Raw genomic sequence first — 27,122 nt, forward strand, 5'->3', positions numbered from 1 at the left:
GAAGGTAATGCCTTAAATGGACTCAGTTGTGAGCCATCACTAGGCAAGGCTCTGCAGCTGAGAGAATGAGGCTTGGAGATTTTGGACAACATAGGCAGTTTGAATTTTACTCCTAACCCTACTAGTTGGATAGCTTGTGGTTTTAAATTCAGTGATGACTATATTTTTCTCCTCTATCCAGAGCCAAGTCCAAGAAAGACAAGTATTCCTACTCTTTCTTTTCACAAGGCATATTCTTTCTGGCCATCCTTTCACTGAGGTGGTTATCTTTAAGACCTTCTGTTGGTGTCTCTGATTTGAATGTTCCCCTTGTTCAGATTCTAGGACATCAGCAATCACCCAGATGTCCTCAATCAGGGTGGCCACTGCTTCAGTGTTATCTCAGCATTTTCGACCTGTTAGGATTTCCCCTACTTTATTGCCAGCCTACCAATGCATATTAAAAGATACACTGCACACACATACAAATTTCAGTATTGCTAAAGTATTTTACTGAAAGGAGATTTCAAGATATTTAGCCCAACAAGTTATTCTGGCAGATTCCCACGTGAATCTCATGCACGCTCAAATTTCAAAACCACTAAGCTATTGTATACCAATGACTCTCGGTCAACTGGGACACAAATCTTCATTTCAAGTATTCAAGTCCTTCCATATCGTCTTCTCTGATAGTTCCAGCTAAACACAACTCCCTGACCGGCTTTCAGGGAAGGGTCATTCAAGGCAACATTAGGGGTGAGGGTTGTAGGGTGCCTGATCAGCTCATGGACATTCATCTGATTGGTTGGTGGTGAGGTAATGGGGTGGTATTTCGGGAGTCGACATCATTAACCTTCTGGTTCCAACCAGTCTGGGGTCCACATGCTTGTGGCCAGCATGCAGTTAACTTCTTCTACCTGGTAGGGGTTTTGGTGTCAGCAAAACAACTCAACGATATGGCTCAGGATATTATCTACAGCTCTTGATGAGGAACTAAATGTCCTTGACTTTGTTTTATAGCTAAACTACTGTTATTTCATCTTGCTTGACTGTTCCCTTTCGTTTCTGTATTTTTTACTTCACTGATTAAATTTGCTCTTCAGAACTAGGGGAAGGCCTAGGAGACTAAAGCTTTTCTACAAACAAGAGGTGGAGGACATGGGGTTCTGTCCCTGGGAAGGCCCCACAGCATCCTGCTTGATCTCATTTTCTGTGTAATTTATAAAACATTGATCACATGCTACCTTATATCACGATAATAATATAAGGCATTACTTATGTCTTATATACCCATCTAGATTATACATCTTTATACTAGATTATATATGCTCTATACTCACTTCCTTTTTCTTCCCCACCAGGGACTTGCATGGAATAATTGCTACACAGATATGTGTTGAATGAACGATTTGTTCTCCATTGCGGTAACAGTTTCCTCAGATTGAGTCCTATCCTTAAATATCACAAGAAGGACTTGTCAAATACTGATTTGACAATGATATATAGAAAGTCCTTGAGACATAGTGAAGATAATATCTTACTGTAAGAAATTAACTTACTGGCAGGGTTACATTTTATTTCTTTTTCCTCTCTGACCTGTGCTAATGAGAGAATAGGAAATTTTCAAGCCTTACAATGGAAGCCAATTTCAGAAATTTAAAACATAGCAGTTTACAAAAAGCCAATCTCATTTCAGTTCAGCAGATATTTCTTGATCATTCATTACCGATGAGACACCATGGTAGGCATTGAACTTCTTGAGAAAATTTCTGTTACAAAGTGAAGTACAACAGTAAGGCTTTTGCAGACTATATTTTTCTTTTCTCTCCTGTTAAAATAACTGTAGCAACAACAAAAAAAAAAAAAAAAGAAGAAGAAGAAGAAGAAAGTCATCACTTCTGCTTCTGCTTAATGTTAATCCGAGAGTGAAGTCTAAAGCTCCATGTCCTAGGCAAACTGCCGTAGGAAGCTTCTTCATGTTCTGAGCATTTTATATTGCAACTATAAACCATGACCGAAGAAGGGAGACTCCATTTAGCTCTCTAGAGTATTCCCTGCCAAGTTGTCTCTTATTTATTGCTTTTTAATGAAATTTTTCATGTACATCAAAACACAATCTTTCAACAAAGGAAGTACAGCTCTGAGACCTTTATAATATAGAATCTACATGCGAACAGTAATTTTTCTAGATGGGATTACTTAATGGTTTTCTTTGTGCTTGGGCATGAGATTTTTTTTGTTTAATAAGTGAATATCCTATTATTCTTCCACAAGATACAAGTTTTCAGAAAAATCGGCAAATATTTTAAACCGTCCTATTTTTCTTGCAAATACGAGATGACTCTTAGCTATTGAGTTCCATAAATCTTCTCCTCTGAAAGCACCCACGGTTTTTTAAGCTGCCACCAAAATTAAAGGGATGTTTTAGAGAATGGTATTTAGGAAAGAAAGAAGGAATGTCAATATGTGTTTTCCCAGCTGCGAAGATTTTGCTTACTATTAAATAACAGTAAATTTAATTATTCTATTGGTTTTCCTTATCTCATTCCTAAAAATAGCCAAAATAAGTAAAATTATTGTTATTGTGCAACATGCTTTTGGTTACAAGTAGGAGACAACTGACTCAAACTGGCCCACACAATAAAGAAAAATTGTACACTGTATAACAGGAAGTCCAGAGATAGGACAAGCTTGAAGGTTGGTTGATTCTACAAGATCACTGAAGACCCAGGTTCTTTCTGTCTCTTCTCCCAACAGTCCACAGGATCTGCTTCACCCCAAAGTTCACTCCCTTCTTAATTACAGGCTGCCAGTGCCAAGCAGGGTTACACATTGCTTATGTTCAATAAGAGAGTGAATCTTCTTTTTCCCTCAACCTTGGAATATCAGTCCTTCCCTTAAACCTGATTGGGTCCATTTATAGCACCTGTCCATCTCCAGACTACCAAGAGTGTCCAGGGGATACCCATCCTCTGACTGGCTGATCAAGACTCATTCCTGAAACGGGTTTAGGGTGTGTATCTGAGCAAACCAGTCCTGTTAGGGTTTAAGGAAAGGAAAATGGATTTAAGAGGGGCAGTCAAAAGCATCCACTATAGTCATCTACTCTGGTACCTTGTAAAGGGCAACCTTAGAAATCCTTTTCTACATCCAGGTAAATTGTGTCTTTATTGAAAAATTGAACATGTGTAGCCTGTACCAATAGAGAGGACATCTCTACAAGACTATCTCTGAAATTATTTTCCCTTTTTATTTTATATAAATCGCTGTTGTAGAAAATATTACCTAATAGGTGCATTTCTGAGATGCCAAAGAGCTGCCTGAGAAGAAAGGAAATAGTCCCAAATTAAGAAGCTGATCAACAATTAGAATCAAATACCTGTGAAAATGTCAAGAAATAAAAGCACCAACAACGACCAAAGAAAGTTAAATAGATCCGCAACTAAATCGTGGTTTGTTTCTGATATTGACAGTGAAACACACCTAGCAAAGCGTCTGCTTTCAGCTTGTTAAGCTCTAAAGGATGAGAAAAATATTTTCCTGTAGAGGTAATAACAGTAGCTAATGCACTGAGAGCCTATGTTAAGTTAGGCGTTTCCCAGACAGTATCTCACAGAGACTGTGAGTGTAAGCCCATCACGGCAGGAACTGCTCTATCCCTAGCATCCACCACCGTGTCTGGCACATAATGAAAACTTAATAAGTGTGGCCAAATGAAATAATTCTCACAAAAACCTTATGCAACAAAATTCTGGTGTTTCCCCAATTAAGGATTAGGCATCACTGGCTCTAAATGTTTACACAATTTGGGCAAGTGGTGGAGCCCTGATTGGAATCCAACCTTATTCTTTTTCTTCCCTAAATGAACAAGGAACTGGTTCAGAGAAGATAAATCCAGTGACTTGGAGACAGGACAGTGACTTGGAGACAGGAATGAAAAACTGAAGTATCTGAAGTTTATGTGTTCTTAATACTGGTGCATTTGCTGGGTTCAAAAAAGACACATTCCAGACACATCAGTTGATAGAAGTTTATCATAAGGAAGCACAAGGGAAAGGGGGGACTGTTTCCAACCCATGTCCCTGGAGCCAAACGATCGTTCACAAAGGGCTGTGTGTCAAGTGCCTGTGCTCCCTGCTTGAGGACTTTGCCATTGTGGCCACTTGGCTGTTCCCTGGATCTGGTGCCCTGCTCCAGATCCTGCAGACTAACTGGTCCTTTTCTTTATGTCTCAAGCGCACACTCCCCAAGATGGAATCTGACTGCATCGACTGTCAGTCACCGGCCATAGAGTGAACCCAACTGGGCAGGACTTACTTGTCGTTCCGCCTTACTGTCCACGGACTGTCTTTAAGTTGGGTCTCAAATTAGGTGTGGTCCCAAGGGAAGCAGTTACACGACACCAAGCAGAGGACAGACTACAGACAGGTCACACATTCTGAGGCTGCTCAGGAGGTCTGCTACAAGCAGTTTCCTCTTGAGAATCTTATTCATTCTTCCACTCAACAGATTAGAACAGGAGAGAACATGAAGGATTTGCGTGGATGCCATCAGGAACCCTCAAAGTGTAAATATTGGATAAAGCGAAGAAATGCTGAAAATGCCAAAATGTAATGATAACATCAAACATCTATAATATCTCTGACTCTGTGTCAGGTATTACTCTAAGCACTTGACTTGAATACTCATTAAACCCTCACTCATTTAATAGTCCATGAATTAGGTACGAGTCTCCCCAATCTGGAGAGAGAGGGACTGAGGCACAGAGAGGTGAAAAACCTTGCCTAAGACCACGCAGATTGTGCTGGCAACTTGCCTCCAGAGTGTGTGATGCTGCCACCCTGTCATTGGTTTTAGTGGATAACTGAGCTTTGGAGGAAGAAAGAAGAGGAAACTTCCAGGTGCCAAACATTTGGGGAGGGGGGAAGCTACAGTGAAAAGAAAAAGCTGATGCCTTGAGGTCTGGGAGTCAGGACTTTGCAAAGGGGCCCTCAAGCTGATGCTGGGGTTCCAGTGCCCACGGTGGGCAGGAGTGGGGAGCTAGAAGCAAGTCTGCGTAAAGCTTGCTTTTCTCAAAGCACTTTTCTCGAACTGTGGAGAAAAACTTCCCACTCAGCTGGAAGAAACTGAGGGAGATTTTACTTTCCTAGGGATGTGGGGGATAGGAGGCACCTCTGAAAAGCAGATACCCCGGGCCTTTACCATACGTGGATGTGAGCTCCTTCACCCTCTGCATGATAGAGGAATTTTGAGTAAGACAAAAAAACTGGCCCTGGACCCCTCAAGACCAGCTCCAAACCACTCTGTAGAGATACTCACACAACGCAGGATTCCCACAAATAGATTACAATGTATTGAATTCCTGCTTATATGGAGTTTAAAGCTTAGTGGAGAGACGTAGACGTTAAATAATTATGGTGAGTGTAATAGGAAATGTATAAGGTATTGGGAGAATACAGGAAAGAACAAGGTGACTGAAATTTTCTGGATATCAAAGAATAGCTCCATGAGGACATAATGGTTAAGCTGCCATCTTCAGAGTATGTATTAATATTAGTCTGCTGGGACTTTGGTGACAAAGTTCACAGACTGGGTCACTTCAGCCACAGCAACTCATTTCCTCACAGTCCTAGAGCAGGAAGTCTGAGATCAGGGGGTCTGTGCGTGTGGTCTCTTCTGAGGCCTTCTTCTCCTGTGTCTTTACATGCTCCTCCCCCTGTGAGTGTCCGTGCCCAAATTTCCTCTCTGAAAAGGACACCAATTGTATTGGATGAGGCCCCACCCTAATGACCTCATTTTAACTTAATTACCTCTTCAAAGACCCTATCTCAAAATACACTCACATTCTGACATACTGGGGGTTAGGACTTCAAGATATGAGTTTTGAGGAGAGATCCACACTTAGACGTGCAACAACAATGCCAGAAGATTTTCACAAACATGGAATGAAGGAGGAGGAAAAATGTGGGAGAGAGAGGGATGGACAAAAAATATTTTTAAATCTTTTTCAAGGGAGGAAAGTACTAAGACATTAATTCTAGACATGAAAGAAGAGGTATTTGTTAAGGTGGGGTTTTTTTTGAATTTTATTTTATTTTATACAGCAGGTTCTTATTAGTTATCTATTTTATACATATTAGTGTATATATGTCAATCCCAATCTCCCAGTTCATCCCACCCCCCCCACCCCCCTGCTGCTTTCTCCCCTTGGTGTCCATACGTTTGTTCTCTACATCTGTGCCTCTATTTCTGTTAAGGTTTTTTTAATTTATGAAAACACTGAAGAAATAGAAATAAGATGCGTAGCTCACAAACCAATAGATATGAAAAAATTGGCAAAGAAAATTGGTTAACTCTAAGAAAGGCAGAAAAGAAAGAAAATGGCAACAAGAACTTATAACAAAACAAAAAATTGTAAGATTAAAACCACACGTTAGGTATGATAATTAATGTGAACAAGTACAATTCTCCAGCTAAAAGTCAAAGTTCTTTATGGATTTTAAAAATTTAATCTAGCATTATGACGTTTGCAAGAGACACATCTGGGGGAAAAGCATAAGAAAGAGATGGGCAAAATTGTGCCAGCTAAACAGAAAGAAAGCATGTGTGGCAATCATATTAGGGAAAATGGAATTCAAGGTAAAGGCTATTTAAATGAGCCAAAGAATGATTTTTCTAAGGATATTTTGTTCGAATAAAAGTTTCATTCCATTCAGAAGATGTAGTAGTTATGAGCTTATACATAACTATGTATCATCAAAATACATGTTATACATTAATATATAACATATATAACTATATATACATCAAAATACGTATATATTTATATATAATAAACATAATTGATCAATAAAAACAAAATGATTCTTTAAAAGACCAATAAAATAAATTTTGCAAAATCTGATTGAGGAATTTTTTAAAAACCCACAAATACCATTAGGACATAAAAAGGGGACAAAGCTACAGATAAAGAAAGTTATATGTCTTAAATTGTAAGACTTTTTAATAGTTTAATATATTTTATAAAAATAAGTGGATGGTTTTCTGGGAAATGTAAATTACCAAAAGCCCAGAAGAGAACCGAACACACCATTATCCACAAAAGAATTTAAAAGATATCTAACCCCCAACCACCAGAAAAAAACAAAAACAAAAAAAAGGAAGAGGAGGTCTCACCTTCAAAGATTTTATGAGTATATTCTACAAAACAATCAGAAGCATAACTTCTGTGTCATTCAAATTGTCAGAGCATATTACAATGGTAAAAAAATCCCTAATTAGTCCCATGAAGTAAGCATAATGTTGATACCAAAATCAGACAAAAGTGATTCAAAAAGAACATGATGCTTTAAAGTTGGATTTTTAAAAGCCTCCCTTACGAATATAGGTATAAAACTCTGAAATAAAATATGATCATATGGAATCCAGTTTATTTAAAAGGAACATTTTAAAACCAAATTAAGTGAAAAATAGCATTTAAAATGAATTAAGTGAAAAATAAAAGCAAGTTAGTATTATAGTGTTATAAAACAAATCACTGTGTGTGTGTGCGTGCGCGCACACGCGTGCATGTGTAAATGCAAAGAGTCTGGCGCGAATCCCAGGAAACTGTTAATAATGGCTACTAGGGGCAGATGGGAGGTTTGGGAGAAACCTGGGAGAGGAACTTTATTATTTCACATCCTGTGTAATATTTTAATTTTTATAAACATGGATTCATAAACTAGCTCTGTAACTTACAAAGAAATGTAGAGTTTGATAATAGAATTGTGAAAGGTCATGCCAGGAGCTAGAGGAAAAATCTGGAGCTTCACATTTACGTCTTTCAAAAGGAGGCTGAGGAGGAGGACTCTCAGGTTGTCCAAACACAGATGTTCTTCCGTAGGTGTGGTCAAGGCATAGCGATGACTACAGCTGGCATCAAACTCCAACCACACAGTCTTAGGTGTTATGCTTAGTGACTAAGTCAGAGGAAGACAAATACTGTATGTTTTCACTTATATGTGGAATCTAAAAAATATATATATAACAAAACAGAAAAAGACTCATAGATTCAGAGAACAAACTAGTGGTTACCAGAGGGGAGAGAAGTAGGGGGAGGGGAGAAATAGGTGAAGGGGGTTAAGAGGAACGAACTGCTAGTTAGAAAATAAGTCACAGGGATGTAATGTACACCACAGGGAAAATAGTCAATATTTTATAAGAACTTTGGTGTGTAATCTATAAAAATTTTGAATCGCTGTGTTGTACACCTGAAACTAATAAGTCCATTATACTTAGAAAAGTTAAAAATATATATATAATTAAATTTAAAAATAAAATGAAAAGGCAGCTGGGAGTTCACTCCTCACTCCTGTAACAAGGACTCTGAGGTCCAGACAGATGGTAACAAGTTTGAGATGGTATTCTCTTGCTGAATTCTCTTCTCTAGGAGTACACATTCTCATTAGACATTTAATAATAGTTTTTCAATTGATTAACTTTTTTTTAATGTGGTCGCTACGGTACAGAAAGTTTAGTCGTCAAATTTACAACCAGACTTGATGCTAGCATGATAGCAACATAACCTCATTTGTCCTGTAAGACAAGGGGATAAAATACCAGTATATCATGAGTGGATACATATTAGTAATTACTGGGACATTAGTTATCTAGGATACCCTGCCGCCTCTGTACTACATCCTTACACTGTACTTAAAAACATCCGCAGTCTTTCTCTGACAACTTTATATAGGCTGAGTCAGAAATATCTGATTTACTCTCGTCTTAATCCCAAAGGGTAACCAACGGGTCTTAAAATGATGTTGTCACATAGTGGTTGAAAAACTGATAAATTATAAAGGAAGCCTCAGTTCACCTTCTATGATAGTTGTGCACAGCTAGTTTTTCTAAGTTCCAGTAGCTATTTCACTACCTGAAAACTTCCTGTTTGTGGTCCTGAATTATTCGGCACTTCGAAAAAGACTAGCTATCAGATCTAGGGAGAGTAAGCTTTCTGTTTGGTAAAACAAATGGGGCATTTGGAAGGCATTTGGTTTTACATGCTGAATAAAGAGCTCTTGGGTTTTGGTTACTGGCTAGTCTACCAATATAATTTATAGGCTTACAAAAAAGTATGGCATTTCATGGGCTTTCCTAAATAGCTTTCCTTATTCTCTGCTCTTTGATAAGTAACCAAATGGTAACATTTCTCAAGTCACACCTGAAAATTTCTACAAGCTGAGATGAAGTGAACTTTTTGTGATAAAAATGACAAAGCTGGGTTTGAACAATCACTTTCAGGGTTAAATAATCCCAGGGGTGGTCCCCTTTTATCTTACACTCACAGAGGAGGACCCAATTGCCAGGTTGAATTATCATCTTAAAAAAAAAAAAAAAAAGAATCTGCCCGTGGCTGTAAAACAACCACAGATTGCTTTCTTTGCACCCTTGAGGAGCTGACAGGGCCCCAGATGGAGGTGTTTTTCAGCAAGCTGTCAAGTGATCCATCCCTCAGAAACAACCATACCATCCATAGGAGTTGTTTCCCTTTGCCAAGAATTATATTGGTTCAGGTGGGAGAGGCCAGGATATGATGAATCCAGGAAAAACAAAGGCCAGAGAAATGTGTAAACAGAAATGAAGAAGAGAAAAGGTGTAATTACATTTAAATTCTGAAGGTCATTTTTTGGAGTTGTTTTACAGTGACTCGATTTTTTTCCTTTCCTTCTACTTTTTAATTCTTTCCAGAAAAGTGGGCTTTATGACATGGATAGTGAGAGGTTGCTTTGTGTGATTTTTGAGGAAATCAAAGCTACAATGCCATATTGAGTAGGAGTACCTAAAACATACTAAATTATCATAGCAAGCCAGGGGTCTTTTAATTCATAGGCCTAAGGAAGGTGTAACGGGATCCTTTGAAAGAATACAGCTTAAAGTGATTGGAAATGGACACACAGCCCTAAAGAATGACTGTCTAACAAATCTGGAAGTCTCCCTTGGGCTCTGAAGTCCTCCATATTAATCTTACCTAGCCTTCGAGACTGTTATTCATCTAAGTAGTAAAACCATTGGAAAAGCGTGCAAATTCTATTCTTATTCTGATACAACTTTGAGGCTGGAGAGAGAAGTTGTGACTGAACTGCTAGAGGGGTTTTGTTGTGCTTTATATTTATATGTGTTGTTGATAACATTCTTCTTTATCTGCAGTCATTGTAAAATGCCATAGAGGATGATGACAAATGTGTGTTCCCCTTGCACTTAGTTTTTCCTTACATTTCCTCTGGAAGCCAATTATTCTCAATGATCTCCTTTATACAATCTGCTAATAAATATTTATTAAGTATATACTCCATGCAAAGCACGTGGAACAGTTGTGATTATTTTTTTACTATGATAAATGAATTTCTCTTTTATGGAAGTATAGGTGATTTACAATGTGTTAGCTTCAGGTGTACAGCACAGTGCTTCAGTTATACATATATAGTTGTGATTATATACCAGAGCCTCATGACATAATTAGAAAATGATAATGCCTGTCTGGCACACCTGGGGGAGCAGTCACCACCACAGAGAACTCTCTGATGGAAAGCATGACGCCTCCAGTCTTCTTAGGCAATTCAGAATCTATAAAGAGTGTTCAAATATTCAACTGTGGTAAAATTTTAATGGCTGTAAAAATTGATTTTAAAGTTTTATCACTTTAAAAATATTGCATAAACCATAATAGAACATGAAAAAGAACACATTTATATGTATAAATGAATCACTTTGCTGTACACCAGAAACCAACACATTGTAAATCAACTATACTTCAATAAAAAATAAATTAAAAAAAATAAGAATAAAAAAATAAAAAATTGTACAGCCATCAGCATCTCATGGCACACCCACAAATAATTGGGGGCCCTCCATATACCAGTTGGGAAGCTCTGTACTTGAGAAATAAAATGCCCCATAGAGATGGGCTTATCTTTACTGTCCTCAACGTGGGAAGAATCCAAACCAGAAATGTTCTGCTGTGTATGGATTTCACAGGTTCTCTCATCAAAAGTCACATTATTTTTCAGCATTAAGCTAAATTTAAAAAGTAGTTTTGGGGCTTCCGTGGTGGCACAGTGGTTAAGAATCCACCTGCCAATGCAGGAGACACGGGTTCGAGCCCTGGTCTGGGAAGATCCCACATGCCGTGGAGCAACTAAGCCCGTGCACCACAACTACTGAGCCTGTGCTCTAGAGCCTGTGAGCCACAACTACTGAGCCCGTGTGCCACAACTACTGAAGCCCATGCTTCTACAGCCCATGCTTCACAACAAGAGAAGCCCGCACACCACCATGAAGAGCAGACCCTGCTCGCCGCAACTAGAGAAAGCCCGTGTGCGGCCATGAAGACCCAACACAGCCAAAAATAAATTAATTAATTAATTGAAAAAAATAAAAAGTAGTTTGTTTTTTTTCCCCTGTCATCAGGAGTTTTCGTTCTTGGTATCTGCTTTGAGACACCATGAGCATTCTTGTCCTGTTGCCGCTGTTCCTGTGTTTTTGGCCTTTCTCTGCTTGAGTGTCAGTTTGTAATCTTCAAAAGCTGATGAAAAAATGAATAGTGTTCAGACAGAGAATAAAAGACCAATACAATCAGAGAATAACAAGGACAGGGTAAAATTCCTGCTGGCCAGTCCAAAGTTTTGCTGTTTTTCTTAAATGCAGAGGCAGTTTTTTAAAAGGTAAGAAGATAGAGATGGTTATGTCTTTATTTTTGAAAGGTAAATATCACCATTGTTTTCCTTTTCTTATAGTGATAAGGTGATAAGACTTATTCCCAATACAGAAGAGGAAGCATATGCACTGAAGAAAATATACCAGCAACTGAAGGTAAGCGAGTGTCCACTCACTTATCATTATGCTCATAATGTGTTTACAGGGTTTTGCTGACTAGAGTTGAATAATTGGACTTCATTAGTCAAGGGAAGAAAATGATAAGAGATAGCTTGAAAGTGCCTTTAAAGGATAGTTAAGGTTACTCAAAATATTATATACCTGACCAATTATCTATTTACTAGTTCATTTATTTTCCATCTCCCTTAGTAGAATGTAAGCTTCATGAGAGAGCTTGTCTATTTTTGATCATTGCTCTGTTCTCAGTGAGTGTCTTGAATATCCTAGGAGCTCAGTAAACTTTTTTTAACAAATGGATTTAGTTTGTAATTTTCCAAAGCTTCACTTCTCCTCCTTGAAATCTCCCTGCTGATCATCTAGACGCTTTCCTTCTAATTAAAACTTCAAGCAGACTTGAGTTGAGGAAAAGAAAGCTAGAAATTCAAATTAATTAATTTTGCTATGTTTCAGTGAGTCCGATAAGAGAATTTTGTTGGCAAAGGTTGAAGGGCTTTGATTATTCAATCTTTGATAAATTCTATGGTTTTTAGAGTTAGAGGGTTTCTCATCTCCCCATTACTACAATATAATTGAGTGTTAAGTTCAGCTAAAAGCGTATGATGAGAAGTGCTGTGATGGGCTCTCTTCCATGCCTACCAAGAACAGAAGCATCCCATAAAGTTTGTGGTGGTTTAGCTTCATTTTAATGGACAGCAAAGGAGACTTGCCAGGGAGGCCTCATTAACCTTCAGTGTGGGATAGACAAGCAAGTGTCCTAGAACTGCCATACAGTTCTACCTGGAGACGGTGTTAGGGGCATGACAGAGGAGGGATGACAGAATCAGTGGCTCCTGGAGATATTTATAATTATCAGACTTTTGGTCTTTTATTTTTGCTTTGATGTTTCTCTTTGACATCTTCCCTTCAGATATTGAATTTATTTGCAAATGAGGTTTTGAACCTTTATTGATTTCCTTTCTTCTTCCTCATCGGCAGCCCCTACACATGCAGCGTCCTGTTTAAGCTTGGGGGTCCCATGAGAAGGGCTCAGAGTGAGGATGCAGGAGCTTATTCCAAACTGTGGTGATTTTATCCAATAGCAGAGAGACTGCGCTCACCAGGCATTGCCTAAACCTCCTCTCCCCCTCAAAGGAATCCCTGCTCTGGGTACTGACATTGACCTTCCTCTGGTCACATATGATCATCAACCCCATTATAGCCTTTTCAGCAGCGATACCTGAACACTCTCTGAATAACCCACTAGGGACTCAAAAGTTACACAAAAACAAAGCAAATTTCAAGCAGAAGTTTCTGGCTCCACTGTGTTGTAGAAATATCACTGGAAAAAAACAATAGCCCCTTTACATCTTAGAGTGCAGTATTCCAAGGAACAAATATTCTGAACCAAATATTGGAAAACGTGATTTGTCAAAGGACTTTTCTCCCAATGTGTGAATATATTTACATGGTGAGCCTTACAAAGTTATAAAAATGAAATTGCATAGTTCTGTATGCAGTGATCACTTACCATTATCAAAAGCAATAAGATTGGGCTTCCCTGGTGGCGCAGTGGTTGAGAGTCCGCCTGCCGATGCAGGGGACACGGGTTCGTGCCCCGGTCTGGGAAGATCGCACATGCCGCGGAGCGGCTGGGCCCGTGAGCCATGGCCGCTGAGCCTGCACGTCCGGAGCCTGTGCTCCGCAACGGGAGAGGCCCGCAACAGTGAGGGGCCCGCGTACCGCAAAAAAAAAAAAAAAAAAAAAAGAAAGAAAAAAGCAATAAGATTACATCAGTGAGAACCGTGGGGATAACTTATAAACTCATCAGTCATTGTAGATGGAACCGAAAGATGTTGAGCATAGACAGGATGGTGGACCCTAATGACAGCACATTTACATTGTGCCCTTTTCGTACTTAAAAATGCTTCTGCCTATTGTTTCCATTTGGTCCTTAAGGAAAGGGAATAATCTAGGGGAGGAAACAGTTTGTTTCCTTAGGAGCTTAGAAGATAACTGAGAGAAGAGGGGAGGGACTGGTGAGGAAAGAGGGGAGCAGAGTAAGGGGGGATGGGGAGTTGATATTCCAGTGTTGACGGTGTTCTGGTGAGTCCACGTCACAATTACATCCAGCCGCTTGCAGTCACTACATGCCAGTCAGAGTGCTAAGTGCTTTCTATGAATGGCCTCATTTTAACAGCCCTATGAATTGGGTACTATCATTACTGCTATCTTACAGATAGAGAAACTGGGAGAGACAGACAGAGGCTAAGGAACTTGCCCCAGGTCACAGTGCAGAATTGGAACACACATCTAAGCAGTGCCAAACCCTCTAGAACCCAGGTGAGGCTACCTCTTGCCTCTAGTCTGTGTACTCTGATCGTCTTCACAATGGAGAGGATTAAGGCCAAGTTTGCAGGGCATTGGAGCCTGGTCTCAGAATGTGATCATTATCATGCTCTTACTTTATTCCTTGAGTCAGGGGTCACCAAGACCACCCCCCAGGTTCCGTGATTGCAGGAGGAGGCTCACAGCTCAGCCTATAGTCCTAATCAGACCTATGATTTATTACGCAAAAGGATACAAAGCAAAATGAGCAAAAAGAAAAGGCACATGGCATGAAGTCCAGGAGAACCCAGGCACAAGTTTCCAAGAATAGTTTTCCGGGAGAGTCTCACAGGATGTTCTTAATTCCCTCCGTAACAAGTTGTGATGACACATGTGAAGCTCACCATAGACGTAGCGCCTGGGGATTTTATTGAGCCTAATTACGTAGCCCCCTTGCCTCACACACACCAGAATTCCAGGCTCCTGCAGGAGAGCAGGTGTTCAGCACGAGCTATACTGTTTGCACAAACACTTTAGGCACCGTGAATTGCTCTTCTCGGTTAGGATGGTAAGGACCCTCCCACAATCTAAGTCCCCATGCCCATCTTGCAGGCAGGCCGTTCTAAGTCTAGCAGATTCGGGCCTGCTATAATAACTCTTTTCTGCATATTTCATTTCTTTCACTAAAGAAATTGTTTTATTAGGCTGCAGTTTGAGGCACTGAGCTTAACTAAATTTCTATCAATAAGCATCATGTTAACTTGAGGTCGTTTTAAATTCATATGATTTCATCGCGTGATCCTCTTGCACTACAGAAAGCAGCAGTTCTGGCCAGGCAGAGAAAAAAACCTGCAGAGAAGAAAGAATATGAATGTCTGTCATCTGATGCCCTGTGGAGCTGATGGGCCAGAATTGGGGCCATTGTTAACAGCTCCTTTTCACACCCTGTACACCGCCTCCAAGGGGAAGGGAGGAGGGTTTGCTGGGAGGCCTTGAGTTGCCTTCTTTCCCTACAGCACAGTGTGGTAGACAGAATTCTAAGGTGGCCCCAGCATTTCTGCCCCATGGTGTACACCCTGCATAATCCCTCCTCTGAGTGTGGGCTGGGGCCTGTTAATATGATAGAATAATTATTCTCTTGATATGTAAAGTATTATGCAGCAGGAGGGAGATTACCTGGGGTGGACCTAACCTAATCAGGTGAGCCCCTTAAAAGCAGAGTGTTTTCTCTAGCTGTTGGCAGAGGAAGAATTCAGAGAAGTGCTCCCCCTGGCACATAGTCAAGCTGCTATGTTGTGAACTGCCCATGGGAGCCATGTGATAAGGATAGTGGCTGCTAGGATGTGAGAGCCTCTGCAGCTGACAGGCAGCAAGGAAATGGAGATGTCAGTCCTACAACCGTAAGGAACTGAATTCTGCCACAACCATATGAGCTTGGAAGACAACCCTGAGGTCCAGATGAAATCCCAGCCCAGCTTTTATCTTGATTTTTGCTCAGTGGGATCTTGAAGAAAAAATCCAGCCAGCTGTGTCTGGACTTCTGACCTACAGAACTGTAAGATGATAAATGGGTATTATTTTAAGCTGAGTTTGTGGTCATTTGTTCTGCAGCAATAGAAACGAATATGCACGGTAAGATAGCATTCCTGCATGTTGGCCTTTGATGGCTGTTGGTTTAATAGTATATATGAATGCTTTAAGTTACTTTTTCTGATTTCACTGACTGTAACCAAGCATTTATGGAAAAGTGAAAAGCAACTGTAATATATGCTTAGGCTAAATTCACAGTGCCTTATCTAAAACCTGAACAAATGCAAAGTGTCTGTGCATTGTTGAATGGAATCTGAGACAGTATGGTCAGGGCATAGCTAATTAGACAGACAACTGCTGTTACAAAGCTGGTTACTCTCCTAATTAAATTTTATGGTTTTGCTGAAGAATTAAAACAAAGTTAAACAGAAAACCATGCCTCCAGAGAACTGGATTGAGAAAGCACCAACCAATTAAACTGTTAATTAAGAACATAACCATGATTTAAATAAAGTTATGATGGAAAGGGGATAGTTTGCAGGTGAGTAAAATTAAAGTCCGAACACCATGTTCTGCCTAGATTTCTTCACAGATTCTTTGTGCTCTGAAGGGATAGAAATGGCTTTATGTAAAATCCAGACAAAGTTTCTCTTAAGAGAATTGACACAGCCTTGTTGAAAGAAAAATTAATGATGTTTGTTTCCAGTTTTCTCATCAGAGATCCGTAGGATAAAAAACTGTCCTGTATCCAAAAGTTTATCATTTTTTCAAACTAAAACATAGCCTCAAAAATATTAGTTTTCTTGATATCTTTGAATGACATATCTAGACTCATAAATTTCCATGGGAAAAGACTGCACTTCTTATGAGGAAGCCTTCATCCTTTCTCCTTTGCTTGGCTGTGAACTTGGCTGTGAACTTGGCTGCTGCCTTTCCCAGGTGTGACCTCTCTCCTCAGTATCGTGCTATAGTTGAATGTTCTTATCGCTAATCCTCCTTGGTACCCGCCCAAGTCATGCAGCTGGAGCTGTAGGAGCTCCAGAACACCTGTGGTCCCTTGGAGCTTACAAGCTCAAACGTCCAACTCGATGGTGGAATGGACTGGGAAACTTGTGAGAAGGAAGACGGACGATAGAATTCTTGCTATGCGAGTTATTTGTTCCAAGTTTCATTAGAAACCAGTTGTGCCATTAGAGGATCTCTTAAGCATGGCTGTGAAAGGCAGAATTCTAAGATGGCCTTCAAGATTCTTAGCCCTGGTATATACACACCTTCTCCCAGCTGTTCCATCAAACGCTAATCTAGGTACTGCTTTAAAAGGATTTTGCAAATGTAAGTAAGGTACCAAATCAGTTGATCTTAAAATAGGGAGATTATCCAGGTGGGCCTGACCTAATCAGGTGAGCACTTTAAAAATAGAGTGTTTTCCCCACATGACTGCAAAAGAAGAAATAGAAAGATGGACTCCTGCTGGCCTGGAGGAAATCAACCATCCAAGCTGAGAGCTGCTATGTAACAAGAAACTGCAGGAGGACTCTAATTATTGACAGTTGCCCCCAGGTGACTAGAAGAAAACAGAGACCTCAGTCCTACAACTACAGTGAAATTTTACCAGCAACCATTGAGAATGTAAGAGGATCCTGAGCCACAGATGAGACTGAAGCCTAAGCTGACACCTTAATTTCGGCCCTGTGACACCCTAAGCAGAAAATCAAGCCACTTTTGACCTACAGAAATGGTAAAGTAAGAACTGAGCTGCTAAATTTGTGGTAACTTAGCAATAAAAATCTAAGAAAGTGGCCTCAAGCAGCCAGTGACTCAGTGAGCTAGCTGATGACACACAGAACCATTATGAATGATATTGAAAGATAAAAGTGAAGAAGAGACCAAAACTTGGATCTGTCAAAATGTTTGGGGCAGGAAAGAGCATTTACATTTTTTTTGTTAAAGGCTTTGTAAAGTAATGAAGCAACATTACTTTTGCTTTCTCTGGCATGATTTTTGAAAGTAAGAAAGCCCCTTATAATCCAGACAGATGTCCAAATGCAGTTATGGATTAAATTTCAGAAATACAAATTTCAGACGTGGTATGCAGTTTTCTCCCTCTGTGTGGTTATTGGTAATTAGTAAACTCAATAACAAAAAACATATTAAGAGAAACAATACAATCTGTGGGAAAGACAGGAATACACTGGAAACACTTTTTCAAAAGTAAAAAAAACCCAAAAAACCCTACAGTACTCTTATTATGATTACCCCAGATCCTTTATTTAATTTACTCAAATAGGTTGACAACATGACCTTGGACTAATACCACCATATTTTTTTAATAGATATTTATTGGAGTATAATTGCTTCACAATACTGTTTTAGTTTCTGTTGCTCAACAAAGCGAATCAGCCATACGCATACACATGTCCCCATATCCCCTCCCTCTTGAGCCTCCCTCCCACCCTCCCTATCCCACCCCTCTAGGTCATTGCAAATCACCGAGCTGACCTCCCTGTGCTATGCGCTGCTTCCCACTAGCTATCTATTTTACATTTGGTAGTGTATATATGTCGATGCTACTCTCTCTTCCCCCCAGCTTCCCCCTCCCACCCCAAGTCCTCAAGTCCATTTTCTATGTCTGCCTCTTTATTCCTGCCCTGTAACTAGGTTCATCAGTACCTTTTTTTCTTTTTTAAGATTCCACATATATGCGTTAATATACTATATTTGTTTTTCTCTTTCTGACTTACTTCACTCTGTATGACAGACTCTAGGTCCACTGTATTTTAAGTTGACCATGTTTCCTTTCTGTTTGTAAGGTGTCTCAGTTTTGATGTTTAAACAACCTGGTTTGAGATGAGTTTTTAAACTTTAAAAGTATAGGGTTGGCCAAAAATTTCGTTCAGCGTTCTCCGTAAGGTGTTACGGAGAAACCCAGACGAACTTTTTGGTCAACCTAATAGTTGCTCTTATTGGATGATAGTAATTGCTATTCCTAAAGTGCATGAAACTGGGCAGTTTGAGAGGTCAGGTCCAACCAGTCTCCCATAGAAGGTGATCTCAACTGGGTTCATTCATGCATCTGCCATCACTCTCACGACTAGTGGTTGGCTGTGTGCTGGGATGACAGGACAGCTGGACCATGTGTCTCTTATGGTCTAGCTGGCTAGCCTGGGGGTCACAGGGATCCAAGAGGAAACTTACAAAGCTCTTTGAACCCAAGCTTGAAACTCAGATATACTTCTTGTTTGTTTGTTTCATATAATTTTTTTAAATTGGGGTATAGTTGTTTTACAATGTTGTGTTAGTTTCTACTGTACAGAGAAGTGAAATAGAGTTCCCTGTGCTATACAGCAGGTTCTCATTAGTTACCTGTTTTATACATATTAGTGTATGTTTGTTAATCTCAGTCTTCCACTTCATCCCACCCCCCCTTTCCCCCCTGGGTGTCCATACATTTGTTCTCTGCGTCTGTGTCTCTATTTCTGCCTTGCAGACCAGTCCTTCTGTGACATTTTTCTAGATTCCACAAATATGTGTTAATATACAATATTTGTTTTTCTCTTTCTGATTTCACTCTGTGTGACAGTCTCTAGGTCCATCCACATCTCTACAAATGACCCAATTTCGTTCCTTTTTATGGCTAATATTCCACTGTATATGTGTACCACATCTTTATTCATTTGTCTGTCGATGGACACTTAGGTTGCTTCCATGACCTGGCTATTGTAAATAGTGCTGCAATAAACATTGGGGTGCATGTGTCTTTTTGAATTATGGTTTTCTCTGAGTATATGCCCAGTAGTGGGATTGCTGGGTCATATGGTAATTCTGTTTTTAGCTTTTTAAGGACCCTCCATACTGTTCTCCATAGTGGCCGTATCAATTTACATTCCCACCAGCAGTGCAAGAGGGTCCCCTTTTCTCCACACCCTCTCCAGCATTTGTTGTTTGTAGATTTTCTGATGATGCCCATTCTAACTGGTGTGAGGTGATACCTCATTGTAGTTTTGATTTGCATTTCTCTAATAATTAGTGATGTTGAGCAGCTTTTCATGTGCCTCTTGGCCATCTGTATGTCTTCTTGGGAGAAATGTCTATTTAGGTCTTCCACCCATTTTTTGATTGGGTTGTTTGTTTTTTTGATGTTGAACTGCATGAGCTGTTTGTATATTTTGGAGATTAATCCTTTGTCCATTGATTCATTTGCAAATATTTTCTCCCATTCTGAGGGTTGCCTTCTCATCTTGTTTATGGTTTCCTTTGCTGTGCAAAAGTTTTTAAGTTTCATTAGGTCCCATTTGCTTATCTTTGTTTTTATTTCCATTACTCTAGGAGGTGGGTCAGAAAGGATCTTGCTGTGATTTATGCCATAGAGTGTTCTTCCTGTGTTTTCCTCTAAGAGTTTGATAGTGTCCGGCCTTACATTTAGGTCTTTAATCCATTTTGAGTTTATTTTTGTGTGTGGTGTTAGGGAGTGTTCTAATTTCATTCTTTTACATGGAGCTGTCCAGTTTTCCCAGCAGCACTTATTGAAGAAACTCAGATATACTTCTACCACATTCCACCAGACAAAGGAAGTCAGAGGGCCAGCCCAGATTCAAGGACTGGGAAAACAGACTCCAGTTCTTGATGAAATGATTGCAAGGTGTGAATGCAGACATGAGAAAAATTTGTGGTCATTTTTATAACCCACCCCACCCACATATCCTTTCCAGTCTGTCAATAAATCCAAGGTGAAAGATGGCAGCTACCTACCTTGTCTGTATTCTCACTGCCATTGCCTTAGTTCTGACTCTGATTGCCTTTATTCTGATTTACACTCATCTCCCAAACTGCCTTTCCATCACCTCATGTATGACTCCTACCTGTTTTCCATACTGTAGTCAAGGTGATCTTTCTGAAATGAAAAACTGACCACGTCACATCTCTACCTAAAACCTTTTAAGTATCCCCGCCCCCCACCCATTGTCAACAGCAGTATCTCCAGCCCAGACTGCACATTGAATCATCTCGGAAGCTGATATCTGGTCCCCCTGCCAGAGATTCTGACTCAGTTGCTTGGGTAAGCCTTGATTATTAGTTATCTTTTTAAAAGCTCTCTAGGTGAATCCATAGGTAGAAAGGGGAGTCAACCACTGGCCAAGGGTATAGACTTCAAACTCTTTGGCATGACACGTGGAGCCCTTGAAAACCACACCCTGCCTGTCCCTCAGACATTTCTCAGCATCCATCACTATCCTTGGCTGTGTTCTTCACCCTCGCTGTACTGACCTGACTATAGTTTCTCTCTGAAGGGCCTTTTCTCCAGCTGTTCCTCTTGTCTGGAATGCTCTTCTCCTCTTTGCCCTGCTTGTAAACACCACTCACCTTTGAAGACTCAGCTAAAGCATGGATTGTCCTTGAATTCTTTGACCCTCACTGAAGTCTACAGACAGGATATCCTGGCATCCTTGGCACTTTGTACTTACAGCATCTTTCCTCCCCCAACCCATCCCCAGTGGAATGAGTTTCTTACAGATCTGCAATTTAGTGGATCCCTGAATTTCATACAGTGACTAGGGAGTCATTGATGGGAGAGAAAAGAGTGAGTCTTCAACTGGTGCTAAAAGAGCTAAAAGAGCGCACAGTCAAGCGCTCACTCCTAGGAACACAGCCCAGACAAGACGTAGAAAAGACCATTATTCCTTCCTGACCCACCCATCGGCTTTCACTTCTTTTCCTGTTCTTTGTAAATCACCCTTTTTATTTATTCTTGTGATTTCACCTGGAAAACTAACAAAACTGGAGGGCATGATTTTCACTTTGTCATATGTGAATCTCACTCTTTCCACTTTTAAAGGGCGTGAACATGTGATCGAGGATATGGGAATAGATGAAGTTCTTTTTCAAGGGCAGGGATGAGGCTTCTTGGTGACTGAGAGGTTTCCTATCCAGTGTACAGACTATACTTTGGTGCCACTTCTTGGACCCATGGACTTAGAGCAGCCTCTTCATCAGCCACAGTCACAGAGTTTGCTTGAGTTTTAAAAGTTTGTTTCCTACCATGTTTTTTTTTTCTTTAGCTACATAAATGTGGAGTGATTTTCCCTGCCTTCCTTTGTTTTAGAGGTCCTTGGTGAGAAGGATTACACCTGTTTTAGAGAAATGGGCACCAGCATGTAAATAAGTACCAGTGACTTAAAAGGATTGACTATCACCATCCAAACACATATGTTAAATATTTAGCCATGAGAGTCTTGGACAGGTCAAATGTGAAAAGCAGTTAGCATGGTGATCATTGAGAGTATAACCCCTGGAGGTATACTTCCTAGGATCATATCCAGACTCTTTCGTGTCCTATGAGTGTCAGCAAATTACCTAACTTCTCTGTGCCTCCACTCCCTAATCTGTAATGCAGGGAAATTCGGAAGAGTTGATTACCCCACATTTGGGTTAACCTGTAGCTGGAACATGTGTTTCTCCACACAGCAGCTATTTGTTGACATGCTGTGTCTCCCTCAGCAGACTGAGAACCTTCCAAGGGCAAAGACTACTTACCATTCTTCTTCAGGTGGGATCAGTGTCGGACTCTCCCTGGTGCCTGGCCGTAGTAGGTACTCAGCAAACCTTGAAGGAATGAGCAGATGTGATTCATTCATTCATCTACTTGCCTATAATTATAAATACAAGCCACTCGAACTTGGATTCTAATCAAGAACATATGTATGTCTGAATACATTTTAAACAGGATCCAAAAAATGAAAATAGAGGTAGAAATGAGAATTACTGTAGAATGATGGGTTAAGGGAGTATCAAGGAATAGGCAAAGCTTTAAGGTATAGGAAATTATCTGTCTCTTCAATTACAAAGGAAGTTTGACGGAGGAAGTGCGATTTCTGGAAAAGCTTGATGTAAGTTTCTTGAGAGAATCATCTCTGAGTTCTGCCATTTTCTTCTAGAGCCTCACAGTAACTTTAGGATTTTGCCTTTGGGCATTGACTGACTCAATGAATACAGTAATGCTAATTGCCAGGAATACTTCAATTTGAAAATCAGAGCTCAGGTGTTTAGGAATCGATTTGTTGTTTTCTAAAATCAAAAATGTCTCTATCTCTTTAAGCGTTTGACATCCTTGATTGACAAATCCGTTCCTTTCTTATAACCTAAAAACAGTTACTAGGGATGCCTACGTGGCCCTTCTCTATGCCCTAAAAACAAAATTCAGAGCAGCTTTTGCATATTCATTAGCCACCACCACGAAGACTTGACTTGATTAAAGACATTTCCTGTTTTCTACCGTTTTGTTTTAATAGCTGTATAACTGTAGAGTGATTAAAATTCCCACTGTCCCACAAATACATCTCTTAGATCTTTTCCTGATAATTGCATTTGCTTCGAGGCTATCTGATCATGAGTGTTTTTCTATTCTCTCACATTTTAGTCACATTTTGAAAGTGGTCTGTGATATGGGCTAAGAATCAGCCTCATACTCTTTATTTATTTTATTTATTTATTTTTTTGTGGTACGCGGGCCTCTCACTGCTGTGGCCTCTCCCGTTGCGGAGCACAGGCTCCGGACGCGCAGGCTCAGCGGCCATGGCTCACGGGCCCAGCCGCTCCGCGGCATGTGGGATCTTCCCGGACCGGGGCACGAACCCGTGTCCCCTGCATCGGCAGGTGGACTCTCAACCAGTGCGCCACCAGGGAAGCCCCACACCAGTAATTTGAACAGGAAAATATTTATATAAAGTAGTATTAACTAGGAAATGGTGACTGACTACTAAAAGGCATATGAGAGAAAACACAAGTGCAGAGAGCAACTACTACCCCCGGGATGAGAAAGAATACACAGGAAGGGACTAAGAACTTGATAGAGCCTTTTCCACCACTCCCCATCCCAAGGCTGAGATTCAGGTCTCCTTGGAGTCAGTAGCCTGCTGAGTGGTGGAGAAATTAACCAGGGTGCCTGCGGGCCAGAGCTAGTCTAGAGGTAGCTGTTTGCTGTGGTGTCAGAAAAACTTTCCAGAGAGTAAGTGCAACTGGGACTCACATATGCCACCAAAAAGCCGCGTCATAGGAGGGAAGAAAGCACATGGGAACCGGAAGAAGCCCCTTCCTCTGCTGTATCTTACTCTCTACAGCCCTCTCTTGACAAAGCCTAACGCTGACCAGCTATCAAAGGAGAAATGTTTACAGGGTACAGCTCGAGCATCACAAAGCAGAACAAAGAGGGTGGATTTGCAGTTGAAAGGTGGTATATTAATAACACATCACCTTTGCTAGTGCCAGAGATAGGGTAGTTAACAAGATAAATTAAGGCCCTTATACTCACCCTACCATCTGAAGAGAAATAAAGTGACAGTCACGGCAAGGGGTAGCTGTTAAGGAATGGCGTCAAATCCCTCTACCCACCAGAAAAGGAGAGAGAAGGGATTTAACAGTTGTTCTGCACTTGACTTTGTGCCCAGTACACTGCTGAGTATCAAATATTTATCATGTGATCTCTGCAATTTAATGAAAGGTTGGGATTATTAACCCAGTTTTGAGATGAAAAAAATGGAGCTATTCTACTTCCATCCCATAGAAGATTTCTTTTCATTTAAGGGAGTTCCTTGTGAACATGATTTAAGGGGAAGTTTCACCTGAAATCTTTATCAGGTTTGAATAAAACCTTTTGCTGAGATTCTTCCGTGGCCAGGTGAGAGTAAGGAAGGACCCTGGGATGCGCTAAGGTGGGAGTCCAGATGGAAGGAGCTGGGGGCTTGCCGCGGGCAGACCTAGCTCCCTTTACAATGTTGTCCAGAAGCACTGTGGGCCTGGGCAATCAGCCATCTCTCCTGCCGTCTCCAGCAACACACCTGCTTCTTTATTTCTTCGTTAATAATGTGTTCAAACCATCTCAGCACATTTTCTTTCAGTATATCTAAGTAATTGACGTCAAACATTAAAAAATTATTTTTCTACTCTGTGTGAATAATGCGGGAGCAGCTAAGAGACTAGAGGGAAAATAGTGACTGGGAGTATGGTATTTTATGGTGTTTCTATTTTAGCAAATCTAAATCTACATATCACAGAGCTTCTTGTTTATCAGCTGTATTTCAAAAAAATATTGGGCCAAGCAATTTAGAGACGATAAAGGAAACACAGCTTTGATTTTGTCCTAATAAGCTCTTGGGGTCACCCGATCCCTTGCAGGAGCATCGGAGTGCTTACTGGTCAAGAGATCAGTTGATCAAAGTTCATCAAGATAAATGATATATACTAAAGGTTGACTTGCATAGGACCTAAGATACTGCCTAGAAAAATTTATTCCTTATACAAATAAGATCTACACCATGCAGCCATAAGTGGATTCACTCTCCAATAAGGAATGTAAGAAACATGAGTCATAAAAGTTCATTCTTTTTCTTCATCAGACCTGTGAATCGTGGTCTCTAGAAAACGTCCAGGAAGCCAGAAGATGGCATCTATGGATAAGGAGAGAGCAGTTACTTGAGGGTTATAATCAGAATTCCAGATCACTTTAATTAAGTAGTAGAAGGTTCAGAAACACAGAAATTAAAGTTATCTTAAGGACAAATGCAGAGTAATGCTTGCAAAATTTTGAACTGTAAGTCACACAGAAGGGAAAAATCAAAGACTATAGTGAAATGTGAGTTCATCATGAACAAGCAGTGTAGAGTTACGCACCTATAAGTTGGTGTGCCTTCAGTATGCAAGGACTCTGAGCTTTCACAGGTTCCTTGAGGGGACTTAGTATGATGGCCCATTAGTTGTGCAACAAAATTGTCTTCTATTCTTCCTGGGCACTGTATTTACAACCTTCCTTGCAGTTAGGTGTGGCCATGTGACTGGAATGTACACAAAAGTGATGTAGGCCATTTCTGGACCAAGAGTTTAGAGAAAGGAAGCCTTCCCTCCATGCCTCCTTTCTTCTGTTGCCTGAATGACAGTAATAACAGGCCCCAAAAGGATGGAAGAGCTGTGACATGGAAAATTTCTGGATCCCTGAATTACTACATAGAGGAAAGCTGCCTGCACTCAAGAAATACCCACTTTTGTTATGTGAACAAGGAATAAACTTCTCTTGTATTTGGGTCATTTTTTTGTGTTTGAGCACTATAGGGAAGGAAAACTAATTTTCCCTCTACCCTCTGTGTTCTTAGCTGAGACCCCTGTAATAAAAAGCAGTAACAAAAGAAAAACAAATAGAAATCTATTAACAGGTATACTTCATGTATACCTGGGAGATACCCATGGGAAATTGAGTAACTCCCCAAGGTGACTTAGAGTTCAGACTTAAATACCATCCTAATAGAGAAAAAAGAGGGGATATAGACCTCTTAGGGGAGAGTAAGTGATTTTTAGGAAAGATGAATGGGCCCTTAGAAGGGTAGACGGGAGGTATAATAGTTTGTGACAAAGTTTGGCTGGCTGTAGTATCAATTTCTAGTCTCCTCTCCTGTGATAAGAGTCAATCTTCCCTGGTTGATGAGACTCCTAGGGAGGGGAGTTATGTCAATTGACAGGAGTATTTTTTAGAGGATGTGGTTTTAGGCAGATAAGGAGAGTAAAGAGAAAAACCTCTCCCTGCATTTGCTGTTTTTCAAGTGCCTACAGCTTAAAATAATCAATGTACCAAAGCAGCATGTTTGGGGGTGGCATGTCCTGAACTACTACAGTCATATTTTGGGGTGGCATATTCTGCCCTTCAGCATCATCACAGCTAATACTGAAGATGGTACATCCGAGTGCTGCCTTAACAAAAACAAAAATATATGGCATGGGCTTCCCTGGTGGCGCAGTGGTTGAGAGTCCGCCTGCCGATGCAGGGGACACGGGTTCGTGCCCAGGTCTGGGAGGATCCCACATGCCGCGGAGCGGCTAGGCCTGTGAGCCATGGCCACTGAGCCTGCACGTCCGGAGCCTGTGCGCCGCAACAGTGAGAGGCCCGCGTACCGCAAAAAAAAAAAAAAAAAAAAAAAAATATATATATATATATATATGGCATTAGCTTAGCAGCTGGGCAGTAGGTGGAAGGAGCGTAGACATCACTCTGGAAAGAAAAAGACCAATGTTATGTGATAACATTTGGTAAAACTATCAGCTGAACTTGGAAGGCAAAGAAAGTGCTTAATGATCCTGTAGCTGTAAGGAACGTAGTTGCAAATACCCAGAATATTAGCACGTGTTGGCTCTTCTCGCTGTTTATAGAAAGGTATCACAAGAAGGAGCTGAGTTCAGGCAGGAATTGACCAGTTTGCAAGCAGAAATGAAAAGGAATTGGGGTATGAAAAGGCAGGGAAAATCAAACTGCTTCTAGATCCTAATCGGAAGAAAAAAAGACTGAAAAAGTTTTTCTGCATAAAAGGTCCATTAAGATTTCTCAGGTTTGCAAAGTGACTTAGATTAAGTGAGTTCCTTTTCTACCTTTCCACTCCAGCCTACTGTTTCCAGTACCC

At 40.4% G+C, this 27,122-nt stretch overlaps 1 protein-coding gene across 1 annotated transcript in view; it reads left to right on the plus strand.

The window, feature by feature from the left end:
• CPA6 (carboxypeptidase A6) overlaps positions 1 to 27,122 on the plus strand; it is a 261,362-nt gene that overhangs the window by 93,149 nt on the left and 141,091 nt on the right. Inside the window, exon 2 of the mRNA XM_029223028.1 lies at positions 11,754 to 11,829. Within this exon, the coding sequence (XP_029078861.1) occupies positions 11,754 to 11,829 (76 nt within the window). The remainder of the gene's footprint in view (positions 1 to 11,753; positions 11,830 to 27,122) is intronic.

The sequence above is a fragment of the Monodon monoceros genome, unplaced genomic scaffold, assembly GCF_005190385.1.
Source record: "Monodon monoceros isolate NGI ecotype Baffin Bay Population unplaced genomic scaffold, NGI_Narwhal_1 Super_Scaffold_14, whole genome shotgun sequence".
NCBI lineage: Eukaryota > Metazoa > Chordata > Mammalia > Artiodactyla > Monodontidae > Monodon > Monodon monoceros.